This window comes from Saimiri boliviensis, chromosome 7 (assembly GCF_048565385.1).
Source record: "Saimiri boliviensis isolate mSaiBol1 chromosome 7, mSaiBol1.pri, whole genome shotgun sequence".
Taxonomy (NCBI): Eukaryota; Metazoa; Chordata; class Mammalia; order Primates; family Cebidae; genus Saimiri; species Saimiri boliviensis.
Window position 1 is genome coordinate 120,557,862 of NC_133455.1, and position 18,136 is coordinate 120,575,997.

The 18,136-nt window shown below is 37.3% G+C and overlaps 1 protein-coding gene across 26 annotated transcripts in view; it reads left to right on the forward strand.

Annotated features, from left to right (window-relative positions):
• The window catches only part of WNK1 (WNK lysine deficient protein kinase 1), a 145,093-nt gene that overhangs the window by 103,750 nt on the left and 23,207 nt on the right, over positions 1 to 18,136 (forward strand). For 11 of the 26 annotated variants that reach the window (XM_003934470.4, XM_010345034.3, XM_010345036.3 and 8 more), the window contains 12 exons: positions 1,751 to 1,834; positions 8,319 to 8,468; positions 9,681 to 10,139; positions 10,836 to 11,114; positions 11,806 to 11,903; positions 12,018 to 12,180; positions 13,349 to 13,465; positions 13,804 to 13,977; positions 14,169 to 14,226; positions 14,514 to 14,636; positions 15,040 to 16,469; positions 17,941 to 18,021. In XM_003934470.4, coding sequence (XP_003934519.2) covers positions 1,751 to 1,834; positions 8,319 to 8,468; positions 9,681 to 10,139; positions 10,836 to 11,114; positions 11,806 to 11,903; positions 12,018 to 12,180; positions 13,349 to 13,465; positions 13,804 to 13,977; positions 14,169 to 14,226; positions 14,514 to 14,636; positions 15,040 to 16,469; positions 17,941 to 18,021 — 3,216 coding nt within the window. The remainder of the gene's footprint in view (positions 1 to 1,750; positions 1,835 to 8,318; positions 8,469 to 9,680; positions 10,140 to 10,835; positions 11,115 to 11,805; positions 11,904 to 12,017; positions 12,181 to 13,348; positions 13,466 to 13,803; positions 13,978 to 14,168; positions 14,227 to 14,513; positions 14,637 to 15,039; positions 16,470 to 17,940; positions 18,022 to 18,136) is intronic. The other 15 variants (XM_003934471.4, XM_010345043.3, XM_039461699.2 and 12 more) reach the window with 9 other exon arrangements.

The window sequence follows — 18,136 nt, forward strand, 5'->3', positions numbered from 1 at the left end:
TTTTGGAGTAGTATTAATACACAATTTTCATTAGTGTAGAAGGATAGAAAAAGACAAAATATTTTTACCTTATGGGAACAAAAAAAAGATAGAAAACAGTTTAGGAATTTGCCTTAATAAATGAAAATGTCTTTTTAAATTGGCATCAGTCAAGCAAGTTGCTATGTATTATTATATGTCCAAATAAAATGCTAATTCATAAAATTAAGGACTGATTGGGTGGTGGGCTTATTTTTTTGTTACAAGAATTTGTGATATGTTACAAGCTAAGGAACACTAGACATCTCAGGCCTTGTATTTTTCTCAACAAATTGAATTTGTGTATATGTATGAGCATATACACTCTTAGCAAATAAAGACAATATAATGAATGTAGTAGAATTCAAAAGTACAGTCAGTGTTTACTGTTTTACATATTCATTTGGTGTATTTTATCAAACGTGTGTATCTTGTAAAATCTACATAGAAGACTATGCAATTATGTAGTGAAAATGTTTGAATATCCTACATATTCTACTCCTTTAAAAAGTACTATATTTTGTTCTTCCTACTTTCTTGCTATGTTCTCCTGTTCAGGGGCATAAATGAATCCCAATATGTGCACAAAATATCAATTACTTGGAGCTGTACCAAGACACAAAAAGATCCAGAAGCTTGAAACCTATACATGGGCACACAGTATATTCACATCAGTATTCAAGTTGTAGCCCCTACTATGAATATTAATGTATTACCAGTAATTATCCTTCAGACTTTCCAAAGTAAAATTTCAGATACCAGGTAGTTAACTTATAGACATGCTACAGAAGGAATCAATACTTAAAATAGTTAAGCTGCAGTTAACTATTTTAATAGTGGAATGTGATGTAACTATGTAAGCTTTAAGGAACCCCTTCTAAACTGAAATGGAATGACAAAAGTGGAAGCCTTTTCATTTCTTTAACGTATCTATATATCATCCTGCATTTATTTCTCAGTTTCTCATTTATTTTAATTTGGACTTCTCAATAATCAGAACACTCTAGTTGGGGTTTCTCAAACTCAACACTGTTGACATTTGAGGTTGGATAATTCTTTGTTGTGGAGGGCTGTTCTATGTATTTTAAGATATTTAGCAATATCCTTGGTCTCTACCTCCTAAATACTAGGTAGCAGCCATCTCCCTCAGTTGTGACAACCAGAAATGTCTCCACATATTGCCAGGTGCCCCCCTGGGGGTGGCAAAATTGCCTCTGGATGGCAGCGATTGCCCTAGGTACTTAGCAGTTGATGGTAACAGATTTTTTGACACTTTTTTGAAAAAAGTCATCGTGGCACTACAAGAAATATTACCAAATTAGCATTACTAAATACCTTTTTTCTTTAATTTTTCAGATAAATTTCAGATTGATAGTATTTCTACTTTGTTCCTATGTTATATACATATTATATATTTCTAATAACAAATTTTATTATGAATCTGACTATTCTAGCCAGCCAAAATTACAGCCTGAGCAGCGTTGACAGGTTAGGTTTTTCACTATCAGTGGGTTTTGCATGGGTTGGGATCAGAACATGTTGTGTGGAACAATTCTTCTCTAAATTTTTCTTACAAAAGATGACCTAGCGGCCTCTCCCCTACATAATCAGGTTAATGTTTCACTTTGACTGAGCAAACTCTGAGGAGCTTAAATATTCATTGCAAAAGCCTGACTTCTGTACACTTAATTTAGGCCTTTTCTAATTTGTTGTGTTCACTTCTTTCCTTCAGGCACAGGGGCAGAGCCAGGGTCAGCCATCCTCAAGTAGCTTAACAGGGGTTTCATCTTCCCAACCCATACAACATCCTCAGCAGGTGAGAACAATGCATTGCAACATTTTATGGATTAGCAGTGGCCAGAACACTATTTGAACTTTTGTGACTTGTGATGCAAATGCCCTGCTAAGTTTTTGAAAGGAAAATTAAGACGCGTTACAGGTCTTGTGTTGAGTAACATTTTAGAAAACTCTCTTTTGGTTCATGTACTTTTGAACAATTTAGTAGACATACATTATTACTGATGTAATTATATTTTTAAAAGAAGATTCTACAGGTTTTGTTTTTTGTTGTTTTTTGTTTTTGAGACAGTCTTACTTTGTCACCCAGACTGGAGTGCAGTAGTACGATCTTGGCTAACTGCAATCACCACCTCCCAGGTTTAAGCAATCCTCCTGCCTCAGCTTTCCACGTAGCTGTGACAACAGGTGCCTACCACTACACTCATCTAATTTTTGTATTTTTAGTAGAGAGAAGGTTTCACCATGCTGGCCAGGCTGGTCTCAAACTGCTGACCACAGGTGATCCACCCACCTAGACCTCCCAAAGTGCTGGGATTATAGGCATGAGCCACCTCACCTGGCCTGGATTCTACATGTAATTTACAGTACAAAGAATATCAGTTTGTTTCTACTTATGACTTGTCTACATATGATCATTTTGTCATTTTTTTTCCCCACTGCTTGCAGCAGTGATTTGTCATTACCTTCATTGTGCTTGCCTTTACTAATCCTGCACTTCTTTTTAATTATTTCTAATCTGTAGAATGATGTGTCAGATTTTATGCTAAGAAGGATTGAATGAAAACCTAAGAACACTTCAGGAACATTTATTTTTTAAATTATTATTATTATTATTTGAGATACTTGCTCTGTCACCCAGGCTGGAGTGCAGTGGTATAAATTTCAGCTCACTGTAACTTCCACCTCCCAAGTTCAAGCAGTTCTTGAGCCAGCTAATTTTTTGTACTATGTTCTACTTATGTCTGGCTAATTTAGTAGAGATGTGGTTTCACTATGTTGGCCAGGCTGGTCTTGAACTCTTGACCTCAAGTGATCTGCCCGCCTCAGCCTCCCAAAGTGCTAGTATCCACCTTGCCCAGCCAAAATATATTTTTTTAATATTTAAATATTTTTAACCTCTGTTTTGGGGGGATTGTTTCAGAAAGTTCAAGGAATTCAAGAGATTAGTGTAATCCTGATATATCCAACAGTAAATCTGTTAATTCTAAAATTAAATATTTATAGTACATCACTAATGTTAGTTAATAGGAATTATTTGCAAGGGAATAATGCATTTTTGTCTTAAGTGAATACTTATCAGCTGTTCTACATTAAATTTGTAGCCACTATGTATATAATACAAACTTCCTAAAGAAAGTTCCCCATGTGTGTTTTTTAGTCACCAAACTATAAATCGGCTTCTGTTTCTGTTAGTTTTTAGTTTTGAATCAAAGTTTTCAATTCTTAATTACAAATTGCCCTTTCAGTTTAACATATGGTCAAGTAATCATTCCATACTGGTTTAAGATCAGGTGTTGCTTGTACAAGTTAAAAATCACTTAAAGGCACTTTCTACAGAAATAATTGATTAGGTTGGTTATACATGCATTGCACTGTCATCAGTACCTCTGTAGAACTGAAGGTCTGGGACTTAACATGCTTTGTTTTGCACCTGTCCCTTCTTCCAAACAAGACTGATTAAATTCAAGTAGTGTATTTTTGCCAACCTTAACAAATCTGTTTTCTTCTATTAATAGTTTCTAATTAGAATGCAAATTACAAGTCACATAAAGTTAGTTGAGAATAGAAGTACTGAGTACTAATTAACTAACTGCTTATCTTTGGATGTAGACCAACACCAGTAAACTGAGCTAATTGTATGTGCTCTGTTTTTCCTTTTCCAAAGGAATTTGTTATATAGCTTGTATTTGAGGATATATATATGTATACTTACTACCAAATGAAGATAATAAAATAATTCATTGAGTTTTATGGTGAGAAATAGTGTGAAAAGAGAAGAGAGCAGTACCGTAAATGTCAGGTTAAAAGCATTAGGTAGCTCCCTCTCCTGGGGAAAAAAATATGGCTAAATACTATCTCTGCAGAAGAAACAAAAATTAATTTTTGTTTCATTGATGTTTTTGTTTTAGATACTTTTATAGCATATGTTCTAGAATCATAAAATTGAGTCCTCAATATATATAGGAAGTGTATTTGTGTAGAATAATTAACTTCTCCAAGGTCACCTAGATAATAAGGGAGCTGCAAATTACAACCCAGAATTCAAAACTTCTAGAATAGTATTTTGTCCATTTTAAATAAAGTTCCACAGGGACTTAATAATTCTGCAAAAGTACCCCAGAAGCTGTCTTTATTGTTTTTAATTACTGGAGTTCCACATTTTAAAAAAGAAAGGTTGAAAACTTTTTGTACTATATGTGTAGTCTATTTTTAGACAGGATTTTTGTTTTACGTACTTTAAGTCCCAACCCCACCTTAGGGAACCATATCTCTTATTTTATTATAGTGACGAAAGAAATGTACTTTTGATAAAACTTTATTTCATGGGTTTCTTGAACATAGTAAACAAGGAATTGCTTTTTTATGTGTTTCTATGAAGAATCTGTTATAGTGATATGCCAGATCTTAATGAGTTACCAAAAATAGCTGCCTCTGCTGAAAAATTTTCTGACTGCAAACAGAGTTGTGACCTTTGTCAGACATAGTGCCAGTTACTTGGAAGGCTGAGGTAGGAGGATCACTTGAGCCCAGGAGTTCAAGGCTATAGTAAACTATGGTAGTGCCCACTACATTCCAGCCTGGGCAAGAGAGCATGACCCATCTTAAAAAAAAAAAAAAAAAAAAAAAAAAGGCACCAAAGTTGTGAACTACCTACCCTACTAAAGGCTGTTTGAACTGGTTTCATGAGGCAAGCTTAGGCAGAGCATGATGCTAAACTGTTAAGCTAGATCATACCTGCTTGGCTGAAGTGCTGATTATTAGTCAGTGGGGTTGTGCACAGATTACCATGTACTTCTGGCATACCCAGACGTGCCACTTCTCCCGATATAACATTAACCATTAGCCATTGTAAACAACTGGTTTAAAATATATCTTTAAGATGTTAATACAAGGGTTACTGGCATAGATGTTTCTCAGTTATCTTAAGCAAAGAATGAAATAATTTGTCCATAAAACTGCTCATTTTTGTCCTTTCAGCTTTTTTTCCTAATTGAGTTCAGATAATGAAGGTCTACCAAGATGGACCAGATATGACTAATTGGAAAGAGTTTAAATAATATAGTAAATATATATGTAAATTTCTACAAAACAAATAAGGATAATAGTTAATATTAAACTTTGCACGTTGTACCTACATTCTCATTTAATCTTTAAGAACCCTGTAAGTATAGATGCCATGATTATTTCCATTTTACTGATGGGTAAGCTGAGATCTGGAGAAGGTGAGTAGTTTACCCAAACTTACAGCTTATAGAAGGTTGAAACAGAATTTAAATGCAAATAGTCTAATTCCACAGTGGCTCACCATTTGACTACTACCTGATTATGTCCCAAAAAGGGAAGAAATTAACATCTCTCCCAAGCAGGAAAAGGGATATCAGGAAGACTTTAGGAAAAAGGAGGCATTTGAAATGGACTTTGACTATAAGTAAGACTGAGATGTAGAAATAAAGAATATTCTAGGCCAGATGAGAAAAAAATTATACTGTGAGCAAGGTAAAAGTCTCAAAGATAGAAAAATATGGGACAGAAGCAAATTGTGCCTTTAATTTGGTTTAACTGGAACATTGATATGTGAAGATATAAGTTCAGGAAAGAGTTGATAAGAGTCTAAATTTTGATATGAGCATAGTTTCGAATTAAGAAGGATGTATTGGGAGTCGGGAGCATATGATTATCCTATACCAAAGATAACATGGGGATTCTTCCTCTGTCCTTTAGAAAAGAGGAGAATCACCATGTATTCAAACCTTTATCGTACTCATATTACAGGACTTTCACTGTCCTTTGAACAACAACAAACCAAAAAAGGTTAATGAAATAAAACAAAACAGGTGAGAACAAATGTGCCTGCAAGGACTTTAGACCATGTAGTTGGAAATGTTTATTGAGAACATCAGACAGAATTGTTGTTGTTGTTGTTGTTGTTTTTTAAAGCAATAGATTAAACATAGATTTCGTCCTTATTCTCAGCAATGTGACTTTACTATTCTGAGGACTGTATGTGATTTTAAACAACTGGTTTAAAGATCTATTTAAGATGTTAATACAAGAGTTAACATTAATAAAAACCTATGAGAGAAATGCAAAAAAAAATTATAGCTATTTTAATGTTATATAAATAGGTGCTTTTCAGTGCACTTTGCCTGAAGACCCAACTCAGAGGGAACATGTTATGTTATGCCAGAAAACTTCAGGAGAGTTTATTATTTAGCTTCAATGAAGGTAAAGATGCTGGTGTCTTTACCTGTGAAGAGTTTGAGGGAGAGGCAGCAAAGTTTCTGAATTAACATATTTAATATGCAATCTTATTTAGGCGTATAAATTAATGAGTTAGATAATTATAGATATCTCATTCACCTTCCTTAAAGTTTAAATATATTCAAGTTGGCAAAAAAAGGTTTTTGGTTTTTTAGTTCCTTTTTCTCAGGTGAGAAATTAATTGCCTTATATTCAGAGTGGCTTTAGAGTTGGCTACATGTGATATATCTTAGTTTGCAGAAAATAAATTTCATGTAATTCAGCAGCCATTTCTGTTTTCTTTAAAGTTAAAAGAATTGTACATTATCAGAAATAATTAAATAGGAATAAACCAAACATGACTGCTGTTGCCATGATACTTTAGCATTCTTTTGGTGATTTTAATTGATATAAATATAAGAAGAACAAAAATATTATTTGTAGATTATCATCTAACAAAATCTAAGACATTTATCAAGGTGGCAAGATACATAATAAGTGTACAAATAAATAGCTTATCTTTATACCAGTAGTAACCAATTAGTTGTATGGATATACCAGCACATACATAAAAGGCTATTGGTTGCAGCTTTAAGTAGCAAATGAAACAACCAAAGTGTTTATCATTAGGAGACTGGTGCCATTGAAAAATGAAATGAAAGTAGTATGCTATAGAACGCTATGTATAGGAAAGGCATGTTTTTGTTTATTTTAACAAAAAAAAGAAAACTATGTGAAAATGGCCACCTAATGCATGGGAAAAAAAATCCATGAAGGTTATGCACCAAACCACTAATAGTGATTTCCTCTGGAGAACAGGATTAGGAATATTTTCATTAACTTTATAATCTGATATGCTAGGTAAAATCTTTATTACAAGCAGATGTTGTATTAAAGAAAAATTTAAATTAGGTATTAGAGGATCTTGAAAGTCAGCTGTAAAGTTCAGGTTTTTTTTCTTTTTCTTTTTTTTTGATACAGAGATTCACTCTTCTTGCCCAGACTGGAGTGCAGTGGTACCAACTCGGCTTACCACAACCGCCGCCTTCTGGGTTCAAGTGATTCTCCTGCCTCAGCCTCCTGAGTAGCTGGGATTACAGGCATGTGCCGCCACGCCCAGCTAAGTTTTTGTATTTTTAGTAGAGATGGGGTTTCTCCATGTTGGTCAGGCTGTCTCAAACTGCCAACCTCAGGTAATCCATCCGCCTCCATCTCCCAAAGTGTTGAGATTACAGGCGTGAGCCACTGCTCCCAGCCTCAAATTTCTGTTAGCCAGAAGGGGCAGTACTCTAGGGGTCATAGTCCTGTTTTGTTTGCTTTTTATAAAATTTATTATTCGGGTACAATTACATGCCATGCATTAAATTAGGTGTATAATTATGTTCCATGCCTAGTACGTAGTAGATTCCCAGGTGTCATTCCCTTTGCCTCACTTTGAGTTAAATAATAATGTCCTTGTTTCAAAAAGAGAAACTTTTTTTTGGTAATAAAATAAGCAGTCTAAGTTATTAACAGCTTATGAATGTTAAAGCTAAAATTTGAAAATGTCTCTTGACTCTTAAGTCCAGTGCTTTCCTCACTACTTTGTAGCTATAATCAAAGCTGTTCTTCAAGCATATTAATTATACAGTTGATAAAATAGGGTAGGGAAAAAAGATTAAAGGAAGCAATTGGATCTATCTGATATAGGTGCCAAAGTGAAAGCTGATGTCAAGAGATAGGGAAAAGGGAATAGCAGGGATGGGATGGGGAAAGGAACTGTCTGGATATGGTATCTGTTGGGGTGAGGGAAATACTGGGGGGGAAGAGCCAATGGTGACTTGAGTTTTAAAACATTGGTTAATTGTTCCTGGTGGCACCATCACAAAGAACATTGGAGGGAAAACAAATATATAATGGAAATTGATGAATTTAGGTTTGTGCAGGTCTTGATTACTAAAATCATCATATTTACAGGCACTGAAGGCTTTAGGTAAACATGCTTCCTTAGAAACAGCACTGATTTGAAATGAAACTGAATCATTGTATTTTATTCTCAGCAGCAGGGAATACAGCAGACAGCCACTCCTCAACAGACAGTGCAGTATTCACTTTCACAGACATCAACCTCCAGTGAGGCCACTACTACACAGCCAGTGAGTCAACCTCAAGCTCCACAAGTCTTGCCTCAAGTATCAGCTGGAAAACAGGTAAACTTTAAAAAAAAAAAATACAGGTACACTCTTAATTTCTGAAAGGGATCTCCATGTAACTTGTCCTTTCATGTGGATAGACTTCTATCCTTTCTTCTAATGGTAGCCAACCCTTAAAGTAGATTAATCTCATTGCAAAAATGAAATGAAAATCACTTCATTTGTGCATGTGCATTGTTTAATGTAGATCGGTACGTTACTGACAGCAGTGACAATCCAAAGTTTCACTTTTAGTCTTACCAGTCCAAAATCAATTTGACAGGTATTAGAAATAATGGGTTAAATAAAGGTGCTTTGCTAACTGAACCTATGACATTCCCTGGAATTGTGTCAGCTATTCTGGGTTTGCAACTGTGCCTTATTTTCATGTATATTTCTGCACTGTTTCCTCCTTCATTGTCTACTGAGAGTAGTAAGTCATGGAAATTCTCCTATGTGGAATTTTTATTTTTCTTAAGTAGTCCTAATCACTTGAAAAGTACCCGTAGAAGGTATGCTCTTCTGAATGACCTTTTTTCAACTTTATTTTTGAGTACTGTTGTGCATGTATGTGCACAGTGTGTTGTTACTCTAATGTTTCATCACATCTGGGATGCTGTCAACTTTAAAATATACCACATTTTATATACCACATCATCAGTTATAAGATAGATCCCAATTTCTCACATGTTAAAATGATCAGGTACTGGAAAGGGATGATTGCATCCTGGAATCAGTAAAATATGTGAATTATACCAACTTTTATATAGCCACGTTAGACTTAAGAATTTTAGCAATAATATGAATAAAGTCTTAATTCCACTGGAAAGGAATTCATTTGAATTTCAGTAACTACTGTAATAGCAGTCATAACTTCAGTGATAGTATTATGGTATATAAGATATATCCCAATAAAGCTATTTAAAAAAAAAAAAAGCAAACCTCTTGTCTGTGGAAGGGTACACTTTTTATTGCCAAGTGCTGAAGCATTAGCAAATATTAGCAAATATTTCTACAACAAAAAGTGTAGATAGTAACAGTCTATTTAGCCTCTTTGTCTCCTGCTCTCCTTTTCATATGTGACTTATTAACACTAATGTATGCAGGGTTTTTGGTCCCCCCACCCCTTCTTTTTGGCTAATATGTAAATCTTGCTTTTGGCAACCTTGCTTTTTTTTTTTTTTTTTTTTTTTTAAAGCCTGTCTGTTTTGTTTTTCTTTACCTTCCCAGCTTCCAGTTTCCCAGCCAGTACCAACTATCCGAGGCGAACCTCAGATCCCAGTTGCGACACAACCCTCAGTTGTTCCAGTCCACTCTGGTGCTCATTTCCTTCCAGTGGGACAGCCACTCCCTACTTCCTTACTCCCTCAGTACCCTGTCTCTCAAATTCCCATATCAACTCCTCATGTATCTACAGCTCAGACAGGTTTCTCATCCCTTCCCATCACGATGGCAGCTGGCATTACTCAGCCTCTGCTAACGTTGGCTCCATCTGCTACAACAGCTGCGATCCCAGGGGTATCAACTGTGGTTCCTAGTCAGCTTCCAACCCTTCTGCAGCCTGTGACTCAGCTGCCAAGTCAGGTTCACCCACAGCTCCTACAACCAGCAGTTCAGTCCATGGGAATACCAGCTAACCTTGGACAAGCTGCTGAGGTTCCACTTTCCTCTGGAGATGTTCCGTACCAGGTATTGTGTTAGCTAGCAAAAGAGGGGTTTGATCCTAGTAGACCATCAAGAACATGGAAATCTTATAGTTGAGTGTCAGAATAACTAGCAATAACAAATGTCAATTAGAAAAGCTGAAATAGTAAAATTCTGAGAAAGGATTGAGTAATGATGTTCAATGATAACGTGATCCATTTTTCTTAAGACACTTCTTCAGAGAAAAATGGTTCTCTCAGTACTCATTGTAAGCTGATTGAGTGCTAGATGTGGTTAATAGTACACCTGGCAACTTTTACATATATGGGTAGAAGAAATACAATAGCCAACATGGTATCAACAAAAAGCTTCAGGGATTAGATTGGGAAGATTAGCATTTCATGATATAACTGTTATGTGGAAGAATTTTTGCATTCTTCCATATAAGATTGACTAGGAATAAATTGTGTTCCTATTTAAATTGTCTCTAGGTGGAGATAATCAACAATCTAAAGTATTATTGTAGAGTCCTGTCTCTTCTATTGGAACCAGGCTACTACTTCATTTCAAGAATGTGGTCTTTTATATCCCCTTTGGATTATTAGAAAGAGATTGGCTACTCTTCTTTGCTGTGTGCTTATTTTTTCTTTCTCTTTTTTTTTTTTTTTTGTCATGTCTTGCTGTTTTGCTAATTTAATGACCCCAACCTGCTCTAACTCACCTTCCTCATTTCTGTCACAGGGCTTCCCACCTCGACTGCCACCACAATACCCAGGAGATTCAAATATTGCTCCCCCTTCCAGCGTGGCTTCTGTTTGCATCCATTCCACAGTCCTGTCCCCTCCCATGCCGACAGAAGTACTGGCTACACCTGGGTACTTTCCCACGGTGGTGCAGCCTTATGTGGAATCAAATCTTTTAGTTCCTATGGGTGGTGTAGGAGGACAGGTTCAAGTGTCCCAGCCAGGAGTGAGTTTAGCACAAGCCCCCACTACATCCTCCCAGCAAGCAGTTTTGGAGGTAAATGGAATTACTGCATGTTTATCTATAAAACATATATATAACCGGATAAAAATGATAAAGGAGAAGGAAACATAGGTTCTCCTTGTTTAGAACTTACTTGGAGACTCTGTCAAACTAACTTCTGAATGACTCTTTCTTACAGCAGAATGAAATGCCAATGTGGGGTCCTTGTTTCCACTGGCTGTTCTGTTGGGAAGTGAGTGTGCCTTGGAGAAGATTAACCCTATTAGCACTTCACTTCTCTAGCTAGTACTTTAGCCATTATTCTTGTTCCTTCACAAACTGTTTCCATTGGCAGTCATAAGAGTATCTTATCCTTCTGTGCTCTTAGCAATCATTTTTGCCCTGCTAGGAGAAAGATCCGGATTTATCTTTGTACTTTGCCCTGCCTGCCTTATTGCACACTTCTGGTAAGATGCTGGCTGCATGGCAAGTTGTAGGTTCACACTGACTAGAAAATATGTTGGCTGACCTCATACCATGCAGTCTGTAACAGACTAGCTTAAGAAGGTTCCTTTGGAATGTTAAGACCATTGTCTCTAGATGCTGAATATTGAGAATTTACTAGTAAATTTAGTGCTTCTAGGACTTAGTAGGGAAGGATAAGAAAAAAAATAAGTAGATTATTGGGAATAGTGAATGACAAATATATTACTACCAAGATTTCAGTGATCTTTTTGATTTACAGAGTACTCAGGGAGTCTCTCAGGTTGTTCCTCCAGAGCCAGTCCCAGTAGCACAGCCACAACCTACCCAGCCTACCACTTTGGCTTCTTCTATAGACAGGTACGTAAAACTAGACTTTTTCTTCCTTGACTGGTAAATAGGATGGTATGAAACTCCAAAATATCACACCTTTAAATCTCATAAACTGAACTGTTTTTTTTTTTTATTTCAAAGCGCACATTCAGATGTTGCTTCAGGTATGAGTGATGGCAATGAGAATGTCCCATCTTCCAGTGGAAGACATGAAGGAAGAACTACAAAACGGCATTACCGAAAATCTGTGAGGAGTCGCTCTCGACATGAAAAAACTTCACGCCCAAAATTAAGAATTTTGAATGTAAGTATTCCTAATTATGGGTTTCATCTTGTTAAAGGAATTTGACATTGAAAGAGATTTTAGAAGTCATCAAATCCAAACCACTCACTTCATAAAATAGAGAGAACTATCTTTGTGTGATAATTTTTTATTTTTTATTTTTATTTTTATTTCTTTTTTGAGACAGTTTTGCTCTTGTTACCCAGGCTGGAGTGCAGTGGCGCGATCTCGGCTCACCACAACCTCCGCCTCCTGGGTTCAGGCAAGTCTCCTGCCTCAGCCTCCTGAGTAGCTGGGATTATAGGCACATGCCACCATGCCCAGCTAATTTTTTGTATTTTTAGTAGAGACGAGATTTCACCATATTGACCAGGATGGTCTTGATTTCCCGACCTTGTGATTCACCCACCTCAGCCTCCCAAAGTGCTAGGATTATGGGTGTGAGCCACTGCGCCTGGCCAATTTTTTTTGTTTTGTTTTTGTAGAAGAGTCTTGCTCTATCTTCCAGGCTGGAGTGCAGTGGCATGATCTCGGCTCACTGCAACCTTCACCTCCCGGGTTCAAACAATTCTCCTGCTTCAGCCTCCCAAGTAGCTGGGACACCACCATGCCTGGCTAATTTTTGTATTTTTATTAGAGACAGGATTTCACCATATTGCTCAGGCGGGTTTCAAACTCCTGACCTCAAGTGATCCACCTGCATTGGCCTCCCAAAGTAGTGGGATTACCTCACCTGGCCAGATAATTTATATAGTACTCTTCTCATTTAATCCTAACAGTCTCTTTGACTTGAGTATCACATTTTTAGAAAAATGAAAATGTAGTTCATAAAGCTATGATAGGGCTAGCAGTTCATATCATTTAAATATTTCTTAAGGCTTAGATGAATTGATGAATGTATAGGATCTTATAATTAGCTAAATGATATTCTTACATTCCATATTTCTATGATAAAGCACTATTTACCTTTTAGAAAGAGAATATGAGTTTTAGTAAGTAACTCAAAGGCTGACATATTCTCAAAGGGTTTTTTTGCTACCAGCTTAAGAGACAAAGTACTAGTGCTCCAAGGAGCAGTGATAACACTATGCTTCCTTAGACATAAAATCAAGTGCTAATCTGCATTGGTTTTCAGAAATTTGGTTAGCTGAATTGGTTTTCAGAGATGTTTTACCTGTTTTCTTTTTAGGTTTCAAATAAAGGAGACCGAGTAGTAGAATGTCAATTAGAGACTCATAATCGGAAAATGGTTACGTTCAAATTTGACCTAGATGGTGACAACCCTGAGGAGATAGCAACAATTATGGTATGTCTGCATTTGGAGTTCTAAGTTTTTCCTTAGTACTTGATCTTAATATTCATTGCTCTAGGCAAATGTGCCATATTTTGTAATCCATGTTTATTTAAAGTTATGCATTTATTTCAATGTGAATAAAACTAGCACACTCAACCTGTGATTTAGTGATGTTTTTGTCTAGGCTATGTGTAACTAGATACTGAAGTTCTAAAGAGAAGATCTAACTTGAGTACAAAATAAATATAGGTTAAGTATGCAGATAGGATAGAAGTCACATAAGTGATAGTTGAATGACATAAAGCTTGAGAAATGACACTAATTGGACTGACATCACATTTCTTTTACAGGTGAACAATGACTTTATTCTAGCAGTAGAGAGAGAGTCATTTGTGGATCAAGTGCGGGAAATTATTGAAAAAGCTGATGAAATGCTCAGTGAGGATGTCAGCGTGGAACCAGAGGGTGACCAGGGATTGGAGAATCTACAGGGAAAGGATGATTATGCCTTTTCAGGTTCTCAGGTAGGTTCACTATTAGTGAAGTTTTGTTGATTTAAAGTACTTTAATAGTGCTAAATTTGCTATGCAAAATGTCCAGTGATAACACCCGACTACAAACATTTATGTTCTCTTCACATGTGGCAGGCAGTTTGCTTCTCCTAGTCATTGAGATTGCATTTGAGAATGCATTTAATCACTTTTGTTTGTTGTAGAAATTGGAAGGAGAGTTCAAACAACCAATTCCTGCATCTTCCATGCCACAGCAAATAGGTGAGTTTATTTTCTTGTTTGTCTTTACCTTTGACTTCAGAAACCATTAATTAGCCAGGCATGGTGGTGGGCACCCGTAGTCCCAGCTACTTGGGAGGCTGAGGCATGAAAATTGCTTGAACCCAGGAGGCGGAGGTTGCAGTGAGCTGAGATTGCACCACTACACTCCAGCCTGGGTGACAGAGTGAGACTGTGCTAAGAAAAAAAAAAAGCACTTGTGTGTGCCAGTAAGGAATTCTAACAATATTTATAATAATAATGTTACTAAGTTATTTGTTTTTGACCAGGCATTCCTACCAGTTCTTTAACTCAAGTTGTTCATTCGGCTGGAAGACGGTTTATAGTGAGTCCTGTGCCAGAAAGTCGATTACGAGAATCAAAACTTTTCACCAGTGAAATATCAGATACAGGTAAGGAATTGATTCTACCACATTGTTATGTAAATTCTACAGTGCCTTTGCTATGTTGAAAGCTTAATCATAAAGCAGTAATTTACGATGACACAGATAATAAAAAAGAGAAAACTGAAGTTATAACCAACAGATAAACATATGGGAGAGGGAAATGGTGAAGAATGGAAAGGATTATAGAAAAAGCCAAAAAGCACAGCCATATGTAGATATAGCCTGTATAATAGATATTATAGTATGTATTTATTTCTATACTTAGTACATTGTCTATATTTTAAGGTTACTGCATTTTTTTTAATCAAAAATAGGTATTTTTAGGAGCTGACTTAGGCTAGCAGGGACAGTCTTTTGAATCCATTCTTTTAGAATGGGCTGATTCTTATTTTTTTGTTTTCCTTTGCAGTTGCTGCCTCTACATCTCAGAGCCCTGGAATGAACTTGTCTCACTCTGCATCATCCCTTAGTCTACAACAGGCCTTTTCTGAACTTAGACATGCCCAAATGACAGAAGGACCCAATACAGCACCTCCAAACTTTAGTCATACAGGACCAACATTTCCAGTAGTACCTCCTTTCTTAAATAGCATTGCTGGAGTCCCAACCACTGCAGCACCCACAGTACCAGTCCCTGCAACAAGCAGCGCTCCTAATGACATTTCCACATCAATAATTCAGTCTGAGGTTACAGTGCCTACTGAAGAGGGGATTGCTGGAGTTGCCACCTGCACAGGTGTGGTAACTTCAGGTGGTCTCCCTATACCACCTGTGTCTGAATCACCAGTACTTTCCAGTGTGGTTTCGAGTATCACAATACCTGCAGTAGTTTCAATATCTACTACATCCCCATCACTTCAAGTTGCCACATCCACATCTGAAAGTATTGTTTCTAGTGCAGCACTGTATCCTTCTATAACAGCTTCAGCAACTTCAGCCTCTGCAGGGAGCAGTACTGCTATCCCAGGTGCTAAGCCTCCAGCTGTAGTCTCTCAGCAGGCAGCAGGCAGCACTACTGTGGGAGCCACATTAACATCAGTTTCTACCACCACTTCATTCCCAAGCACAGCTTCACAGCCATCCATTCAGCTTAGCAGTAGTACTTCTACTACTTTAGCTGAAACTGTGGTAGTTAGTGCACATTCACTAGATAAGACATCTCATAACAGTACAACTGGATTGGCTTTGTCCCTTTCTGTACCATCTTCCTCTTCCTCTCCTGGAACAGGAGTGTCTAGTTCTGTTTATCAGCCTGGTGGGGTGCATCCTTTGGTCATTCCATCAGCGATGGCTTCTCCTATTCTTCCCCAAGTAACAGGACCTACTTCTACACCTTTATTACCCCAGGTACCTAGTATCCCACCCTTGGTACAGCCTGTTGCCAATGTGCCTGCTGTACAGCAGACACTGATTCATAGTCAGCCTCAACCAGCTTTGCTTCCCAACCAGCCCCATACTCATTGTCCTGAAATAGATTCTGATACACAACCCAAAGCTCCTGGGATTGATGACATAAAGACTTTGGAAGAAAAGCTGCGGTCTCTCTTCAGTGAACACAGCTCATCTGGAGCTCAGCATGCCTCTGTCTCACTAGAGACATCACTAGTCATAGAGAGTACTGTCACACCAGGCATCCCAACTACTGCTGTTGCACCAAGCAAACTCCTGACTTCTACCACAAGTACTTGCTTACCACCAACTAATTTACCACTAGGAACAGCTGCTTTGCCAGTTACACCAGTGGCCACACCTGGGCAAGTTTCTACCCCAGTCAGCACTGCTATGTCAGGAGTGAAACCTGGAACTGCTCCCTCAAAGCCACCTTTAACTAAGGCTCCGGTAAAATTCTTGTTATAAAATAATTAGATAAATATGATCAGTTTTTTCCTCCCTAATAATTACATTTTTCAATTCAGCTTTGCAAGTTAGAAACACAGTTATAAAGGTACCTGGCTTATACAGTATTTATTAAACAAATTGATGGCAATTTGAGGGTATATGTATATATATATATATATCCACACAATGAACATGAGATTTTTCTTTTTTTCAAATGTGGCAGGATTTGGGGGTTAATTGTGCTGCAGTTTTCCAAGAATGTGTAATTTTTGGGTAAAATACGGGTATTTCTTCTGAATTGGTACAAACTGAAGAAGTCTCTATCCCAAAAGGGATCTAAATGCATCTGTTAGCAAAATGTACATAATACAGCAGTTCATAATCTTTGTTTCAGTGAGAATGAAGCAAATTTTTGGCTTTGTTGTAGATTCCACAGTTGTACAATTCGGAGTTTATAAAAAATTGGAAGTTAGTGAGGAAATTGATACAGAGGAGTCCTAATCCTAGGACTGAAGTAACGAGTTTATTATCTAATTAATGCTGTGGTGGGTTTCCTCTTGTTCTGCCACCTTCTCCAAATAACAAGGCTATGTTACGTCTACTGTATTGTATGCTTTAGCCCTCTTTCTGCATTTCGTGGATGTAAGGTTCTTTTTATGGTATGATAATGCAGAATCTTCATTCAGATAAGATAGAAATTCTTGATAATAGTATAAGATTTCTGATGCCTTTTGTATCCGATCTGCCCGTTGGTTATTTCTTAACCAACTACTGTTTTCTTTTCTCAGAAAATCTTGTTTTGCATGGCAAAAGCCTCATAAATACTGTACCAACTAAGTAGCTCAAGAATATCAGGACACTGCCACTTATGTACCCTACAGCCTTTGTTCTGTTTTTCCTAGGGAACAACTTTTTTTTTTTTTTTTTTTTTTGAGACGGAGTTTCACTCTTGTTACCCAGGCTGGAGTGCAATGGCGCGATCTCGGCTCACCGCAACCTCCGCCTCCTGGGTTCCAGCAATTCTCCTGCCTCAGCCTCCTGAGTAGCTGGGATTACAGGCACACGCCACCATGCCCAGCTAATTTTTTTGTATTTTAGTAGAGATGGGGTTTCACCATGTTGACCAGGATAGTCTCGATCTCTTGACCTCGTGATCTACCCACCTCGGCCTCCCAAAGTGCTGGGATTACAGGCTTGAGCCACCGCACCTGGCCGGGAACAACTTTCTACTGTATTTTACTATTCATTTTATGTACCATTTTATAGCTATATAGTAACCCCTATATTAATATCATTAGTTGTCATACCATTTATTTAAGACAGATACCAGAGTAACATTGGTGATAAACATGCCTTAATGAGATACATTTTATTCTTAAGTTTGTCCATTCAGATTAGTTGATTTGCTCTTTAGTATTCAGTCTTTGCTATTTAGTGCTCATGGACTTGAATTTTGCTTCGTTGTCTGTAGGTGCTGCCAGTGGGTAATGAAATTCCCGCAGGTACTCTGCCCAGCGAGCAGCTGCCACCTTTTCCAGGACCTCTAACCCAGGTGCCTCAAGACTTGACAAATTTCTTCCTGTGCCCTACTTTTTTTGACAAAGCTTGTTAAAGTTCTCCACTCTATGGTCTTGGCTTCTGCCTATTTGGCTTTGACTTAGTAACAC